Here is an 18,544-nt window from a genome sequence, read left to right on the forward strand (position 1 = left end):
CTAAGCCCCCTCCGCGCCTGCCGGTGCCCGCCTCTTAAAGCGCACGCGCAGCGCGCCAAGAGACCCCTCCCACCCCCGCCTGCGGGGCGCGCGAGATGACGATGTTGCGCTTTCCTTGCGTCTCCCCCATGCGGTCACATCCGGTAGGTGAGGTCAGGGCAGGGGCCGCCATTTTGGGTGGCAGGGTTGGGCGCGGAGCGGGGTACTGCGGCCGGCGGCGGCCCGCGGTGGGGGGGCAGTGAGTGCGGCCTGCGGGCGGGCGGCCCCCATGGCCGGGCAGTTCGACTCCGAGGACCGGGCGAGCTGGTACTGGGGGCGGCTGAGCCGGGCCGATGCGGTGTCGATGCTACAGGGGCAGCGCCACGGGACCTTCCTGGTGCGCGACTCGGGCACCATCCCCGGCGACTTCGTACTCTCGGTGTCCGAGAGCTCCCGCGTCTCACACTACATCGTCAACAGCCTGGGGCCGGCGGGAGGCCGGCGGTCTGGCGGCGAGGGCCCTGGGGCCCCGGGTGAGTGACCCCCAGGGCTAGTGGTGCGCCCCCAGCCCCTGCCGCCCCGGGGAGGGCAGCTGGGGCAGCCGAACTCCGGTGTGAGCTTCCCTGCGGGCGGCTCCGCTCTCCTCCCGGGCGATGTTTCAAGTCGTGAAGCTCTGTAGCGGAATTAAGTCGTGTTTTGCAGCAGGGACTACTGACTGAGCTGAGCCGTGTATCTCCACCTGACTTGCAGCGACCTAGTTGAAGATACACTGGAGCTGAGCGCTTATTGCAGCCCCCCCCGAAAGGCCCTGCAGCTGTAGCCCTCGCACGTTTTTTGTTTTCACAAACCAATTAACTATAGTTAATATATTTTGTATGTCATCCCAGCCAGGGGACAGTTCTGTGGAAGTGTCATCTAGAAGTCTGAATTCAAGCAAGTTAGTTTTGCTGTAGACGGCAGGGTGTCAGGCTATGTTTCAGGTCTCTAATCGGCTGTTAATGTGGGCAGTTTCGAATACTGGGAAGTCTTGAAGAAAGTACGAGCAAGTGTTCCTTGAAATCAGATGGGAAGTTGGATTTTATTTTTCCCCTGTGTGTTGAGAGGGAGGGTTTGATCTTCCTCATCAACCTGCCATCTACTATGAAAACTGTTAATGCATATCGAGCAGAAGACACTGGTTGTGTCAGATGGAAAACTGTACCATGTGAAGCAGCGTTTCTGCTGCTAAATGAACAAGAGCTCTCAGCAATGAAGTGTCCTTAGATGTGTTTGAACATCTCATACAAAAGCAGCAGTATCCCTGCTGGGGGCATTGCTGAAGTTGGTAGCAGAACTGCTCAAGTTTGGATATCAATGCTTGCAAAATGATGTGGGTGTGTTGGTGGCATCTCAGAAAGGAACTGCTACATCATTTTGAAGTGTGTGTAACAAATCCGTGTAATAAGAGATTTGGTGAACTTATTTGGCAGCAAAGTCAACGGTGTATGAATTGTTACAGAGACAGTCACTTCCTGACGGTAGGTCTATGGTTGGAATAAGAGGGATTTTTTTTCAGTCTCTGCAGAAACTGCAGTTGACTAAGAAGGAGATATTGTAAGAAAAAGCACAGCTGTTGTCAGTAAGGTTGTATTGTTACACGGTAATTTCCCCTGCTCAGGGGAACATTTCACATTGGCAAATTTGGGAAAGCCCGAAGTCATTGTGTTTATCCCAGGAACCTACTGCAGCTGCAAAGTGCTCTCAAGTCACAAAAAGCTCCTCGAGGTAGAAGTTAAAGGTGGCTGAAGTAAAGCGGAAGTCATTACTGCCATGGGTAATAAAATGGTTTGCCACAAGACCTGGTGGATTCCCCATGGCTTGATATCTGTGAAGACGGTTTTATTGCCACACGTAGAGCATGCAGAGGCTTGGTGCATGAGTTGTTGAAATGCATGACTGGTGATACACAGAGCAGGATAAGTTACCAGGATGGTTTGTTGTGGACTCCACCCTGATAGGATTTTAAAGACAGTAGTGAAGAAACCCACTGATACATGTGCCTGTCACTTCTGGGCAGTTTTTCTAGAGGGCAACTCACCTCTGGAAAAACTATTCTCTTGTGGTATGACTTTAGTGCATAGCCCTCCTCACTTTTTGTGTTACCTTTATAAGGTCACTGATGCTTTGTGGCATTCTGTAGGGCTGGTTGATGTTATGGATATTAAGTTTTGGTGTTCTTTTCCAAAATCACTAAATGCCCTTTAGGTAATTCTTATCTGTTTTAAATGTTTATGTATTTCAGAAGAGTAGCTACTGTTGTAGCTGTGTAGGCTGTTGGTGCAGTAGGTGTAATATATGCTAAAAAGCATAATTATGTTTGGGTTGATCTCATTTTTTTTTCCCCTGGATGTTATGAGGGTAGATGATGCATCATTCCTGTACCACAGACACTCCTGTACTGAGATTTTAGTAGTTTTAAGTAAATTATGCCCCCATGCTGACACTGCTCTCTCTTCACACTCAAACCAAAGGAGGTGTGGGGGTGTGTGTATATTAAATGAAACTAGAAGGGTAATTAAATTATTCTTTCAGTAAAAAGTAGGTGGGGGGATATTCTGCAGTGGGAGGGAGATGGAAACATTGGTAGAAGATTCAAGATGTTTGTGTAGGGGAACTAATGCAGTAAAATGAAGTAAATGTTTGCAAGTTGTTATGTGTGTTTATTGTGGTCAAGCTAAAACATTAGGCAGAACGACTTCATGTTTTTTAGCAGGTTTTTTTAGCAATTGATTGTTTGGTAAATGCCCACTTCTCTCTGGGAAATCTGAATATGTCAGATCAGGTTCTTAGGTTCATTTTTGTTAGTCTCAAGTAAGTGTGTGTCCATGTGCAGGGGATACTAGGAACTGAGCTTCATACAGGATGAATGAGGGGAGGAACTTTGGCTTCCCCTATATAAAAAGTCCCAGTGTCACAAACCTGTGATACTTTCTTCCATTATGAAGTATAAAATAAACTTGCTAACTCTTTGTTAAATTCACTTTTTGAGTGATGTGCTGCAGGTGATTTTTCTACCCAAGGGGAAAAAAAAATAACAGAAGTGCTTAAAACAGCTACCTCTGCCTGAAATGTTTTAAGGCCATTAAAAGAAAACAGGATGAATCACTGAATTGTGGGAAAGCAAAACACTCTGTTGGCAGTGGAGGTAAAGATTAATGGAATTGGAATTAGGGTAGCATTTGTGGAAAAATGTCACCAGTCACAGGCTAAAGAAATCCCAAACAAGATCAAGTGCTCCATGCAGGTGTTAGCATGGTCATGGACAGTAAAGCAAATCTGTGTCAAATTGCAGATTTCTGATGTATTTGACTGAGTCTATAGTAGAAATGCACAACATGCACTGCAACACAATGCCCAAAATACCCAAAGAGAGATATGCTTTCTATTCTAAGTGCAAAGTAATAAAACCAAAAGCCTTATAATGGTGTAAAACATGTCTCTAAAGTGGGGAAGTGTGACACAGAGAGGTGGTGTTTTCACTAAGTATGCATTTTAAGAACATGCTGCTTAACTTAAGGCTTTCAAGTCACTTCCATTGTGATTTTTAATAACTCAAACTGTACTTCCTGGGATCATATACATGCTATCCATACTCATCTCAGTATGAAACAACTTTAGATACTTGTATGATTTAACTCTTGACACTTGGCTGAGATTTTTGTTTGGTTTTTCTTTTCTATTAAGGCCTTAAAGTGAAAACTATTGGAAGCTTGAAAGGCGTGTGCATTAGACATCTGCTTTTCTCTCATTCCCTGATTATCTGCAGGAATGATAATATGTAACTTCTGTAAGAATATTTTCCTGGTGTGCTTAGAGCTCTTCTCAGGAGCCAGTGTGTGGAGTTTTACTGGTTTTAGAGGGCGTTCATGGGTGCTTGTTTGTTCAGCTCAGGCAAGAGTTGGGAGGTGCTTAAGAACAAGGATAAAAGGTGTCCCTATGCGGAAGGGTGGGACAGACACACAGGCTGGAATGAGCTGCCTTCATAGCAGAGTTCCCACATGCTCCAGGAGGGAGCTGCTCTACATCAACGTGATGTCTTTGAGATGAGAGCCAGTCTCAGTACCCTGCATGATAAGAACAACTTTTCTTGCCCCAAATGTGCTTTTAAGTTGGGGGGTGGTAAAGAATGCAGCATTACAGACTATGTCCAGAAACAAAAAGGAAAACGTGTATTTCCTGTAACCTGCTTCATTGGGAAGTCTTCCCTGCCCTGAAAAAAAAAGTTTATAGCTTAGGAGTGAAGAGGAAAAACTGCCTGGTGGCACTAACACAATTGGAGAGAAATGTGAAACCCCTGTGATGCCCAAGAAAGTGAGAAATTGTGCCCACACTCTCAAGAAGTAGAATATTTGGTGGTTTATGCCTTTACTTCCCCAGTACCTGTACAATATTTAAAACACATATAAGCAATCCTTTCCAGACTGACATGAAGCCAACACAGTGTGAAAGGGTTTTGTCAGAAAGGAATGAGCATCCTGAGCAGAGAACTGACAGGGTCCAGGTTTGAAACTTTCTTCAATTTTGGGACACTTTGGATTTTAACCTCTCCTGACCTTCCTGAAAACAGAGGTTTCATTAGCTGTCCTGACAAGCTGAAATGGATGGAATCAGGTGAAGTCCTAGCACACACAGAGCTAGGGTGGAGTAAGTAAGAAAGATGATACTCAGCCCTTTGTGCTTCTCATTCAAAGGACTCATCTTACAGAAGTGCCAGCTGATTGGGTTATTTTTCCTTCTGCTCTGCGGAGCTGGGGAGCAGGGAAGATAATTTCCAGTGCTTTGGTTGTCCAGCTTTAATGGGAAGTGACTAAAGTTCCTCCAGTAGCTAGATTTACCTTTGCACACCTGCTTTCTTCCTGAGAGCCCAGAGAAGATGCAGACCATGTGCTGCTCAGACTTGTGCCTTCAAGAAAACTGTTCCAGAATCATGAAGGAAAAGAACTCCACTTCTCAAAATAACCCAATTGCTTTGTTGCTGCCATTTTTTCTTGAGGTAGATCTTTCCTGAATTTTTCCATTGGCCTGCAAGTGTTTGTCCCATCAAGGATTGCATTGATCTTTCCAAACCTAGAACATGTTTGGAGTGTGTTTGCTCTCTCATTCTTCTTCACTTGTGCAAAATGTCTTTTAGAATAAGATTTTCCAAGCTACAGGACAGATTTCAGTCACTCCTTCCCCAATACCTAAGATTTCAATAGACTTTCCTCTTAGAGTCCAACTATGGTTTTATTCAGATACATTTGGCAGCTACTTCAGGCTGTTGGGCATTAATTCAAGAGAGTGAACCTGTTAAAAAATAAATAAAATATAAATGAAAACAAACAACAAAACTCAAGAAAATGTTCATTCTAGTGGTGATTCTGGTCCTGACCAAGGCTGATGAACATTACTAATGAACTGCTCATTTCCTATGAGTTTTAAGGTTTTTCTGTGCACACGTTGCTAGACACAGAGATCTCAGCCTCCTGGCTGAGTCAATTTGTAGCAGGTTTTACAGAGATGATTGTTTCAGGCTCTACATTTCTGTCATGGAAAATAAGTTCCATGTCAGTCAACTTCCCTGAGATTGTCTTCTCCATATGACTTCAAGGGTCTTTGCTTCCCTGGCCCTTTTGAAGTGTCTGACTTTTTCTGGTGTCTGTATAAGCTTGAAAGGTTCACATCTAAAGTATTAGAAGATGTAAGCTCATGGTTCTGTCACCAAATTTGTCTGAAACTTGGTGTCTATACCACTTGTTGTGAAGCATGGTTTCCCACTTCCAGCACTACTGAAGTGCAGCATTCCTAGGTTGTCTTACATGGTTATGTAGTGCCCTGAAACTGGTTTGAAGTGGTGTAGGGGTGCTGCCTGTGTGGCCAGAAGTCATCTCCTGTGAGACCACAAAGCTAAGAAGAGCCATTGAGATGAAATTCCAGAGTTCTTGCTAAGTCTAGAGCTGTTATATCTCATCAACAAAAGTTGAGGAGATCTTGCATCTTTTTAACTTTGTGCTTTAGGAAAATAAGGTAGAATCTTACTTCTGCTTTCATGCTGTATTCTTATTTCGTAATACTTATTTTAGCTTCCTTTCCTAATACTTATTTTAGCTTCCTTTCCTAATACTTATTTTAGCTTCCTTTCCTAATACTTATTTTAGCTTCCTTAGATACTGATCATGTTGATTTCTGGGGGTTTTTGTAACTTTTTTTTTTAGTTTTGCTTTTGGATTTAGTCTCACTGCATTTGTGCTCATTTATTTTGAAAGTCTTTTGGGGCTGTTAATCCATGCAAATGTGCATTGCCCTATGACTTGGTTCTTTAAATTTCCTGTAACCAGCTTCAGTAATGTTTGGGTTCCTTCAGAATATTTTAAAACTTAGTTACTGAGTATTTGTCTATGTTGATCTTACGAGTCTGCCCTTTTCTGCAGTGGAACCCCTTTTTACTCTCTTGAAAGAACTTCTTACAATGTTAGCTTTCCATGCTGACAGTGCTACTTTGAAAGGAGTTTTGGATCAGTGACAGCTTGAAGAACTCTGCTAGCTTTGTACTCCAGAGCTAAGTCTTAGAACTGTTAGATATTCCCTGCAGAGAAACAGACTTGCAAAGTAAGCATGTCTTTCTTGCTAAAAAGAGTTACTCATTAAAGCATGAATCCTTTCCTCTCCACTACCCTCCCCCAGCCTTCCACAGTTCTTCCCATTACTGATTACACAGCCTATGGTACATGGTGGAAATAGAACATCATGTGTATATTTTTGCCCAGCTAAGCTTGAAGAACATAAGTTGGAAAATGTGCAGCACACAGACTGAAAACTGCAATGGATATCTTCACTTTGGTACTTCTGGTGACTTGAATATGAACATCATCTGTGTTTTCACGTGTTTGAGGTTCAGATTTATAGCTTAGGCTGTATCTGACAAATGGCAAAGAAACAACAAGGCTTGAGATGAGAAGAGGGAATTATCCTCATTATGAAAACATATTGTTGCCTTGAACTGCATAAAACAGACATTTTCTCTAACTGTACCTCATATCAAAGTGAAAAATAACTTCATTTGCTCATTCATGTAATTTGTTTGCTGCTGTTCTAAGGGCCTTTCTGTCGTGTCCAAGATACATTACAACAGGTAAAAAACCATTATTGCAGTGCTGTCCTGTTGAAATAAATTCAAACTGCAAAAGAGAGTTCCACTTCCTTGAAATTGTGCCAAAATTTCATTTGATTCCTAGATTTAGAGTGTAAAACAGGAGAAAAGGAATTGTCTGTGGCTGAAAATTGTATAGCCTCCTGAGAGACTTGGATGTAGTGAACGTTTCAATCTTGTTTGGTCCATATAACGTTCAAGGAAGCAAGGCATTTTTTTCCTAATTCAGGAAATTTGGCAGTGCCAAACAATTTCTTTTTTCCGTCTTTGCCAAAACCTTTAAAAATAATACTCCATGCTCACAATCATGGTAGTGCTGTCTTTCATTAGAAATACACAGAAGAGCTGAATATTATGCATGTTGATCTAAAGATGCCCAAATTCAGTATCAAATGACTTAGCTGTGTGTTTGTCTTCTCACATGTTTAATTTGCAGGTTTAGCTGTGGCACGCTCTCTTTGACATGTTGCCTTCTTCTTTCAGGGTTGAGTCCCACCAGATTTCGAATAGGTGACCAAGAGTTTGATTCTTTGCCAGCTTTACTGGAATTCTACAAAATACACTATTTGGACACTACAACCTTGATAGAACCAGTTTCCCGATCCAGGCAGAGTAGTGGTGTTATCCTCAGGACGGATGAAACTGAGTATGTGCGAGCTCTCTTTGACTTTAATGGCAATGATGAAGAAGATCTTCCGTTTAAGAAAGGAGACATACTGAAAATCCGGGATAAACCTGAAGAGCAATGGTGGAATGCAGAAGACAGCGAAGGAAAGAGGGGAATGATACCTGTTCCTTACGTCGAGAAGTATAGACCTTCCTCTCCCACAGTATCTACTCTGATTGGAGGTAACCAGGATAGTTCCCACCCACAACCACTGGGTGGGCCGGAGCCAGGGCCCTATGCCCAGCCCAGCATCAACACTCCGCTCCCTAACCTTCAGAATGGCCCTATTTATGCCCGGGTTATCCAGAAGCGAGTCCCTAATGCCTACGACAAGACAGCCTTGGCTTTGGAGGTACATAATGGGCAAAACATAGCAAGAAGAGATCTGTTCAATGGATTTCCCTTTCACATTGTAGTTTTGTAGGAATGAGAAAGGGAAAAGCGTTGTAATACTGGTTTTGCATCATGATTAATGAGCTTTAAAAAAAAAAAAAAAGTGACTAGAGTCACTCATAGACTAGAATTTGATTATAGCATGTTTAGGCTACTGAACCAATATCATGTCTTTTGTCAAACATCACTAACATAGCTGTTTTCCCATCCTTGTTTTCACTTCTGAAGTCTTTGAGTTTTAGGGGGGAGGGAGGGGGAGCACTTCATAAGTTGTGTGTCTGAACCTGTCTTTACTGTTGTTTGCCTCACCCCAGTCTTTCAAAGGTGTGCTGGTTGGTTGTTGTTTTTTATTCCCAATCCGTTTAAAAGCAATCAGTGGAAACATTGAGAGTCACTTCAAAATGACACAGACTGAAATGATGATGATGATCACACACAGGGTTTTGTTGTAACAGCTGAACTTCAAGCAGATTACTTTGGTTTTTCGTTTGTGAAGCAGAACATAGATGACAATTCATTCAGGAGGTCTCGTGTAAAGCAGTGATTGATGGGGTATGATTTATAATAAAGCAGTGAGTTTCCTGAAGGTTGATTCACTTCCTGATATCAAGTACTTGTACATACCCTTTTTGATTGTTCTCCCTCTTAAAAAAGAGATTAGAGTGCTCTATCTCTGTATCAGATAGTTATCCCCTAAGTTACATTTGAGGAAATTGAGACTAAGGTACTCTCAGTAGCAGACCTTTGCCTTAGGATGATATGTAAATAGTATCCTTTAATCTAGGCTTTCTTTGAGCTAGAGGCTCTGGAATTTCCTGATACCTAATTGACTTCCTGTTTATATAACATTTTAAGTACTTGGGAAAAAACAGCGTCTGTGCTGAGTCAGAGCATCTCCTCTTCATTCTGAAATATTTTATTTAATTGTGCAGAGCACACAGTGCACTTCAGTGATGTGGCAACTATAGTATGTGTCTTTAGTACAGAACTGGTAAATGCAGCACAGGATTCTATAGGTCTGATAGCTGACATGCAACTTGGGAGATGTGATTTTTTTCCCCATTGTGGGTAAGAATTATAGGGAAGCAATGTGAGTATAATCTGAGTTACTCGATGTTCTATTGCATTTCTGAATCAAAGGAGAGCCAGGATATAAAATGTAAATTTTTAGGTTGAAAAACATATAGAAATTCATGCCAACTCACCAGATTTCAGGGAAACCTGCAAAAATTTTAACCTTCAGCCTTTCATGCAGCCTAAAATGCTGTCTGTCTTTCCCCTTTTTTCCCCACTCTCTCCACCCAACCACCTCCTGGAGCTTGGAAATATTCCTGAATGTCATTATGGACTGCTGCAGTTACCAGATACTAGATTTTCTTCAAGCCACTGGATATTATGTTGTATCATATTTACCAGAACCCTTTTTGGTTTGTTTTCTGGATTTTGTTTTTAAGCTTTTATTTATTAGTGTGCTACTAGTGCTCTCTTAAGCTAAACTTTGCATTTATTTTCACTTAAAGCACAACCCCACAGCACTGCCCAACTCACAGTTTGGTAGCATGGAGTGAAACAGAGAGTGGGGAAAATACTGACAATCCAGACCATCTTAAAGTAACTTTGAGGGAAAGCAAAATGCTTTACCCACTGAAACACAGGTTGTGAATGCCATAGTTCAGTCCTCTTCACTAAAACTCATGTGCTCTGTCAAGTATACTGTGCTTTAGAAAGTGTAGATTGATGGAGAGTATCTCCTGAGCTAGCTTGCACCACTAGTGTCTTTTACTAACTTATGGTAATAGGCTAGAAAGCTGAAGTGTGTGGGAGGGGGGGGACTGAGAAGAGTGTAGGCTCCTCTCCTATGCAAGGGTGTAAGGTTTAGATTGGCTTCCTACCTTTGTGTTACAATGGCTTTTGTAGGCCTTGTAAACTTAATTAAATACTAGGTGACACGTTGAACCTCTTGGTTAGGATGATATATTCCTGTCTTGCTACAGCTGTAAGGTTAAGAAAAGCAATAGCAGTGGTGTTTCTTTATTCTGTATATAATACTGGGAATTTTAGATTTAAAACATGAACCATATATCACTGCTTCCAGTAGGCCTTCCTGGCTTCTGTGCAGCTCTTACCATTTCGAACCACAATGTTGCTGAGTTGCTTTCAATGTCTGTACAGGAGAAAATAAGAATATACACTTTCTCCCAAGTTTTGTTTTTTTTTTTTCATCCTGTCTATTGTTTCTTGTTGTCTCCTTTTTTTGCACTCCCTTTCGCTTCGTGGTGTTCCTTCTCTGTTTATTTAGAGATCTCTTCTTAGATAACTTAGTAGAAAGCATTATGTAAATCTTACCAGTCCGTTTTTGCCCAGACCTCTTAATAACTACAAATATAGAAAGTGGAGTTCTTTCCAAATGAAAACTCTTATCCTTAAATCTGGCAATGTTCATGGCTGGGGGCGGCTCCCACTGCTTCTCTCAGGAAAAGAGATTCTTCTTAAGTTCAAACATTTTTGGCCCAAACTGCAAACAGAATATCTGTACTGTTCTGTTATTTTAAAACTGACATGGGTTTGAAGAGCTCAGGGGAGGAGGATCAGAGCAGATGATGTTCTAATAAAGGCTGTGCTGTATTATGGAAAAAAAGATTGAGGAGAAGGTAATTTTTATGTTGCTTGTCACTAGATTTACTCAAGGAGTTGTCAGTCTGTATTAAGAGAATAGGGAAGCTGTGTGTGGTGAATGACTCTGAGATCGATCGATTTATTTTTTTTCTTTGTAACAGTAGCAGAACTCTGCCATCTTGACCTCACCAAAGAGGAGTACTTGGAATAAAACCACAACATACAGAAGTCTTCACATGAACCTTCAGTTTTGCTTTGAAGCATATGGGATATATTTAGTTGTAAACCTTCTGATGAAGACTGAAACAAATCTGGCTTTATAGCAGGGTACAGTGTTGTTTGTGAGGTGTTGTGCTTGGTGGGATGATGCACAATAAACTCGTGATACCATAAGTAAATGTAAAAAAGTGAAGAGAATTCAGAGAGAACATCCACTTCTAGTCTGAATGGTTTAGAAGTCCAGCACTTGTAATAATAATTTTTTTAAAGGTTCTCCTTCAGATTAATATGCAGAGTTTCAAAGTAATGTCTTAAGTTATTAAGGAACTATTTAAGCCATTTTATCAAGCCAGCATTTATGAAATGACCCATGCTTGCTTAGCTCTGCTTTGATAGGTGAAAAAAAAAATCAGTGAGAAGGTACATATAGATGAAATGTGGATGAATGATTGCATCAGAGAGAGTAGTTGCTAAATGAAATTACCACAATGATAAATAAGGAGTATTTAAGCTCAGAGGTCTTTCCTATTTTAACAGTTACTGAAATGCAAATTTTAAGTGTAGCTTCTTGTGGTAAAAATGGGTGTCCCTTTGCTGCAATGACACAGAGACACCCCTGAAAAGCAAGCAGCTGCAGGATGCTTCTGAGAGAGAGGGAGTGTCCTAAGCATCTCATGTTCTAGCTTACTGTTTGCCCTGTTGAACCCACCTTTTGCAGGTGAGTTTCTCGCAAGTTACCCAAGGTAAACTCCATTTGAACATAGTGTGTGATGTTCAGTGAAAGCAGAGGCCATCAGTTCAAGAAAAATATCTTAGCGTTAGCAAGATCAAGAGCAACTTGTGCTTTTTCTTTCTGAGCAGCTTGGAGGTTGCATACTGTTGTGCTGCAGCCTGATAGGTAGATTATAGCCAGGTCTGAAGCAATTTAAAGTTATCTGGGATAGTGTTCTTGTAATGGCTATGATTAGGAAATAAGATTTTCTGCTTCTAGTATTGTCACATCTAATCTTACCCTTGTTAAATTAGAGCTGATGTATTGTTTTGGTCAACAGAGTACTTTTATTGGGACAAGCCCCCAGTGATTATTAGCAGTAGCAAAATTAGACATACTGCATGATTAAATTCCTAAAGAGCTGAAACTAGCATCCAGTACTCAAGGACAGCTTCCTTTTGCCTGTAGCAAATACATAAGATGATTTTCTTCAAAATACAATTCATTAAAATGTCTATACTAATGACTACAAAAGGCAAAAATAAAGCTACAGCAAGAGTCCCAAGTGTGCCTCTCATTACAAGATAAGTAATCATCAGAGGTATGGGAAGCTTAATTAAATGTCCATGTAGTGGTTTGAATTTATGAACTGTTAAAAGCTGTTCTGGCAAAAGGTTCCAACCGTTTAAAACCTGTAAAGTTAATGGGTTGGTAACATTTTAACATTTTAAATTGATTTCTTTGTTCTTTCTTCACTGCTTAGAAAGTGAGAATAATGAGGTTCTGGTTTAGATGACTGTGAAACACAGTAATGAGCACTTCTGGAGACCAGTTGCTGTATGTTCAGGGCATTTCTGGAATATAATGCAGAAAGGCTCATGGCCATGCCATGAGAGTTTGTTTACAGGTTTAGTGAAAGAAAATCCTGCACAAAGGGCTGTAAATGGGTAGACTGCTTTTCAGTCTCATTTATTAACTGTCCAGTGACTTTGCAGTGTAAATCGTGCTTTCTTAGGTTGTTGAAGTGCTACTTAAAGTACTCTTCAAAACTGAGATTGATTAGACCTCGACTGGTGGCCTTGACTTACATGACTGCACACCTTGGGAAAGTGCCTGCTGTTCAGTTTTCCACCTTTGTCAAAGGGAGACAATACCTTTAGAGCTGGTTATGTGAAGATTAGGTTGATTAGAATCTGAGCTGTATTCCTGTGCTCTTACTTAGTGTAGTACCTTAGAAGCAGATCCTTTTAAACTGCAACAGGTTGTTTCATTGGTCCATAGGAACTTACTTTTCCAGTCAAACAATTTGTGTATAAGAGGGAGAGGGCATCAATTGTCTTTACCCATGGAATTTATTTATGTGAGAAATCCATGATGGGTAAGACCTGAAATACCATCTGGCCTTGCCTCTGGTACTGGCTAATTGTGGATGCTCAGAGTAGGAATGGAATGGCACTATTTACTCCCTCATATTTTCCTAATGTTTTATAATCTGTGGCTATATATATGTGCACACATAGAGACCCCACTTATCCAGAACTTTCTCAATACCACCTGAAAAGCATTTAGTGGAATTTCTTGCCACTCTGTAGAGCTTCAAGCCTCCCCTCCCTGAGGGAGGGTGTGGATGGAGTGTAAGCAGAGTGCGAGCCTCTGTCAGTTCAGCAAGATGCAGGTCCTGTGATAGCAGCCAATGTCAAGTCCCAGGAGTGCTCTGGAAGATCGGTGTAGGACTACAGGCTCTTCAGTTTAGGCAGTTCACACCTAATCTAGGTAGGCTTCTTTCTCTCTGTGCTTTCTTCAGGAATGAGTAAAGGGTGGCAGGCTGATGTATCAGAAATGGTCAAGACTAAAACTGCTTTTTGTAGAAGTGTATCTGGTACCCTTGGGTGCTATCACACCAGAGGGCTGGGGCAGCAGCTCATCCTCTGTTTTTATGAATTCTAACACTTCCTTATTTCTAATCCTGCAGGTCGGTGAGCTGGTAAAGGTCACAAAGATTAACGTGAGTGGTCAGTGGGAAGGAGAATGCAATGGCAGACGTGGTCACTTTCCATTCACACATGTCCGCATCCTGGATCAACAGAATCCTGACGAGGACTTCAGCTGAGTGTGGCTCAACAGTTGCGCTTACAGATGGGAACAATCTCAACTTGTTTTTATTGCAGATGCCATCAAGACTATGTTCTGACAGATGTTGAAAGCAGTATTGCTTGTATAAGCATTCTGATAACCTGCAAACCCCTGGGACTGAACACCACCATTCCTTAATCAAGGGTCATGTAATTCAGGGTACGACGGTAGATAACTTCTGTGTCAAGTGGCAGAACTAGTACATGATTTTAGGTTGTAATGCCTGCTTATGTCCATGTGCACAGCAGACTGGACCTTGCCAGCAGCAGCAGTTGGAGAAAGCAGTGCTGTAGATGTTACGATAACATTTATAGCTCTCTCCAGTCCTATTGCTTATGTTGCTTCTTCCTCAGGCAATGAACATCAACCTTAGACAATTCAATATATAGATAGAAATCTCATAAATTTATCCTGGAGCTTTCTCCATATTTTTTTTTCCCTATCCTGAATTCTCTGTCCTACAAGGGCTAGATAGTACTTTGCATGGTCAGTTAACTGTGCATAGTACAGAGCCCACTGGGGACAGCCTTACGATTTAGAGATGCTTACCATTTGAATGGTAAATGACAGATCAAATCAACCTCAGAATTCTAGAAGTTTGTGAACACTAGATTGATTTTTTTTTCTATTTTTTCCAGTACTGTTGATGCTTCAAACGTAGCAGCTGATTTTAAATTAAGAATTTCTATTAACACACCAATTTTTTTTGTTTTAAATCCACAAATACAAGGCTTACGGAAGTGTAAACATCCATATCAGTGCTGAAAAATATGTGCATAGCACTTTAATGCATAGCTTTAAAGCAGTGTTTGATTCACTAAATATACTAAAATATTGACACTGCTTTCCAATAAAATTTAATTATGTAGGGCCATTTTAATTTTTCTAGAATTCTTCAATACTCTATTGTACAATACTCTTACAATATAAATCAGTGTCAAACATGGTGAACTGACAAACCAAATATTACTTTTATTTTAAGGTTACTCTGGGGACTCTTCTGGTCTAATTCCCATCTGTAAAATATTTGATAGTGAAATCATGAGGATTTTATTTTTAATAAACTAATGGAAAATATTTGTGTGCTTCTGGATTGATTCTCAAAAGTCATAATAGAGTAAATATGGCTTCCTAGCTCATGAAAATCAGTGCATTGAACAGGTGGTATTATGCACTGCTTGGGTTGTTTTGTTTTTTAGTTTGTCCTTCTGTTTCTCTGGTTTTCTCTAACATAAATCAGAATGGATTCAGTAAGTTTTGTAAACTGAAATTAAACACTGAAGTAACTATCCCTTGCCTGTATCCTGGATTGTTTTCCAAGCACAGTGCTCTAGTGACCAAACTTAAGCAAATAAATTTTGTAACTTTGACTACAGTGTGATCCATACAGAGCAGTTTTTTCTAGATAGCATCAACTTTGAAAATGTTCTTTTATTTGATACAAAACCATGTGACTAGAATGGCTCATGGGCTGTAAATGCTGCGAGGGCTAGTTCCCACTGCAAAGGCTATTGCTGCAAGGCACCGACCCGTACAACAGAAGACTGGTAACACTTTACCTCAGAACTGTGTAACATGCTGGAAATGATAATATTTCTGTTATATTTAAGTACTAGTTGTTTTACTTCAAAACTAATCATCAGCGAGTCTGACTAATTTTCAGGTAATGGGCGCTCATTAACTCTGTAGACTAACGCCAATGTACGTTACTCATAGTTCTCCGTCACCAATCTCATAAGCACTACTGAAGATTATTAGGAAACTGACAGTTGTGACAGTGGTGTAAGAAGAATGGTAGCAAAGGAACTGCAGACCTATTCTAGCTTGGATTGCTACTCTGGTTAGCGTGACAGGCCAGTGATTGTGGGATCTCTTCTAGCTTAGTACAAAATTGAGAGAAACAATGAGCAACTAACTCTATGTTCTGTAACACACTGATTTCTTTAAGGCAAATTTGTATTTTTTTTTTCCTCTGATACCTACTATGACTGATTTTATTGTTTTTTCCAATAGCTGTACTCTAATGGACTTAATACTGAGTTTATCAGTTGCCCACATATGCTGATATTTTTCTTCAGGTATTGTGAAAGAAACATAATGAACTGTGTGTCTTTAGAGTAACACAGTTGTTCTAAAGTATTTTTTCCAGTGGCAGTTAATGAAAGCCCAAATGTTTGTACCTTTACAATCAGTGATTATTATTAAGATACCAAAAGAAAATTCTTCTTAAACGTTTTATTATGCAAATCTTGCCTTTTTAATATGAAAGGCATAAATTGAATTAACTAGCAAATACCCTGGAGATTTTGTAGATGTGTTTTTAAGACTGCATAAACTGCAAATATTTGTACACTTTGAAGGAGAAAAAAACAAAAAACAACTAGAGGAGTCTTAATAGCTGCTGTTGCACTAGAATCCTAAGTTCTTGTCAAGCAGTTTTTCTTAGTCAACTGATCCCTTAATGCAACTGTTTTTCCACTATTCAGTTCTAAGCCAAAATGTGATCTCGTTTCATAGGTGATAGAAGTTAATTATGTTTGCATTTGGATGAAAGACATTTCAACTTGTCAAGCTCTTAACGGACGATAGGTAGAAGATATGTTCATGGACATGTAGATTGAATCCTTTTGTGGCCTTTGTTTATCCTTTTCTATTTGTTCCCTCCCTTCTTCCCAATGCGTGCAAAAAATCATTGCTAAGAATATTGGTCACAATCTTTTGTCTCTACTTGGCTGTGGTTTTGGTCTCTTGTGCATAGGCAGGTGTTAGAACTAGAATAATCATTTCTAGAAATACACCATGAAAGCAGAATGCTCAATTACACTGTGTTCTTCTGGTGCATTTACACATTATATCACACTAAAAAAAAAAATACAACTGGCTGCTATGTTTTTTTATATATATTTCATTTTGGTAAACCCCAGCCTTTTTACTAATATTTGACCTGGTTAAATCTTGTTAATCTGTTTGAGTTGTATTTGTTAATAATGCAAATATTTCTAATCATCTTAAGAGTAAAACACTTCATTTTTGTTAATGGTTTTGGGGAAAGGATTCTAACCAAACCAGTTTGAAGAAAAATATGAACATGTGCCATTGTATTATAACACTATCCACTTTCTTGACAGTTAAAGTCTTTTTTTTTTTTTAATTATTTTTTTTGTAGCATGTAATGTATATGTTCATAGTACGTGAAGTAAATAAAAGTATACCCAAACCTTTGACTGGGTGTCATTCTCAATCAGCTGTCATTGCAATACTTGAATTTAATAACCTCAACCCAGAGCTGTGGGTATGGCCATTTTTAATGAGCCATGCTCCTCTGAAAGCAATGAACCTAACACCTGCAGAAGTTAGACAAACCAAGCTAAATGAAAGAACACCAGTGAGTGAAATACGGGGTTTTTCAAACAGGGTGACCTTCTGTAATCAGATGAGTTGCTTGAGTGGAGGGGATGGGGGAACAATTATATTCTTTCTGCAAAAGAGGACCCTTGAGAAGTGCTAGGATGACACTTTGTTGCTGTTTGTCTGACTTCTACTGACACAAGGGTCTCAGGAAGTAGTTTAGGGAGTCTTTGGATGGTCTGTGTCTGTTGGGAAATGTAAAAGGGTGTTTATTCGTTCTTGGAATTGTCAGTAAAAACAAACATTATAGAAATGAAAACTAGCAAGAATGGTTGGACTCTATGATCTCAAAGGTATTTTTCAACCAAACCAGTTCCATGATTCTAATAATCTGAGAGAGGAGTCCACTAATGGTTCAGAAGGACTCTGTACATGTGCTAGTGGGAGAGCAGTATGTCAGTGAAAAGCTGAGATGTGCAGTGTACTGTCAAGGGATGAAGCACAGAAAGGACAGACTAGAATGTCTGTATCCCACAGGAGTGAATGTTGTAACATGACTTTGCATTAGACCTACTTTTGCCATCGTAATCTTTAAAACGAGCTCCACACCAGTGGTTCCTCAGCTCAAGAAGATGTGGCATAGTTAATTATGGGTCAAATCCTCGAAGCATTCAAAAATCCCTCAAAGCATTTGGCCTTCTGGAGGTGCTCTCTAGTTCCACATGCTCTTGCTGTGTGGAAAAGGCCATGCTGTACATTCCCAGTTGAAACACAACTTCCTTGACTGGGTGTTGTTTCCAAAAGTATACAAGGATCAGTCTTGATAATATTAATACTGCTGCAATCATTTTTCTTTGCTGGTGGGGGCAAGGGCAACGTTTGTTTTCTTAATCACTCTGTTCCAGTGATGGTTCCTCATATTTTAGTTCATATGTATTCAGTTGGCTGCTTGCTACAGATCTGGGTCAATAGTGTTTCATGGAGTATTCAAGTGGGATGTTAATTGTAAATGAATGACTGCATTTAAGTGCACTGAGATGCCAGCCAAGTTTTCCCTGCTATGTCTCCACACAATAAAGATGGGGGGGGGGGGGGGCTGAAATAAATTCATAGGTAAAAATACTGCCCCCCAGCTTTGCTCCAGTGTTCATACAACTGGGCTGCAGCAGAGCTGCATGCAATCCAAGAGTGCCTTTTAATGAGATTACCCTAGATACTTTAAGAGCTCACTGCAGCCAAAGGGAAGAGGCTCTGTAAGCCTTTCCACACTGCCCTGATAGCCATGTCCTCCTGCTGCTTAACCTCAGGC

At 40.5% G+C, this 18,544-nt stretch overlaps 1 protein-coding gene across 1 annotated transcript; it reads left to right on the top strand.

Annotated features, from left to right (window-relative positions):
• The first annotated feature begins 268 nt into the window (after positions 1-268).
• CRK (CRK proto-oncogene, adaptor protein) lies at positions 269-16,763 on the top strand. Its single transcript, XM_054394169.1, has 3 exons — positions 269-512; positions 7,631-8,166; positions 13,727-16,763. Exons 1-3 carry the CDS (start codon positions 269-271, stop codon positions 13,862-13,864), a joined length of 918 nt encoding a protein of 305 aa, XP_054250144.1. The 3' UTR covers positions 13,865-16,763.
• Positions 16,764-18,544: the final 1,781 nt, after the last annotated feature.

This window comes from Indicator indicator, chromosome 30 (genome assembly GCF_027791375.1).
Source record: "Indicator indicator isolate 239-I01 chromosome 30, UM_Iind_1.1, whole genome shotgun sequence".
NCBI classification, from domain to species: Eukaryota; Metazoa; Chordata; class Aves; order Piciformes; family Indicatoridae; genus Indicator; species Indicator indicator.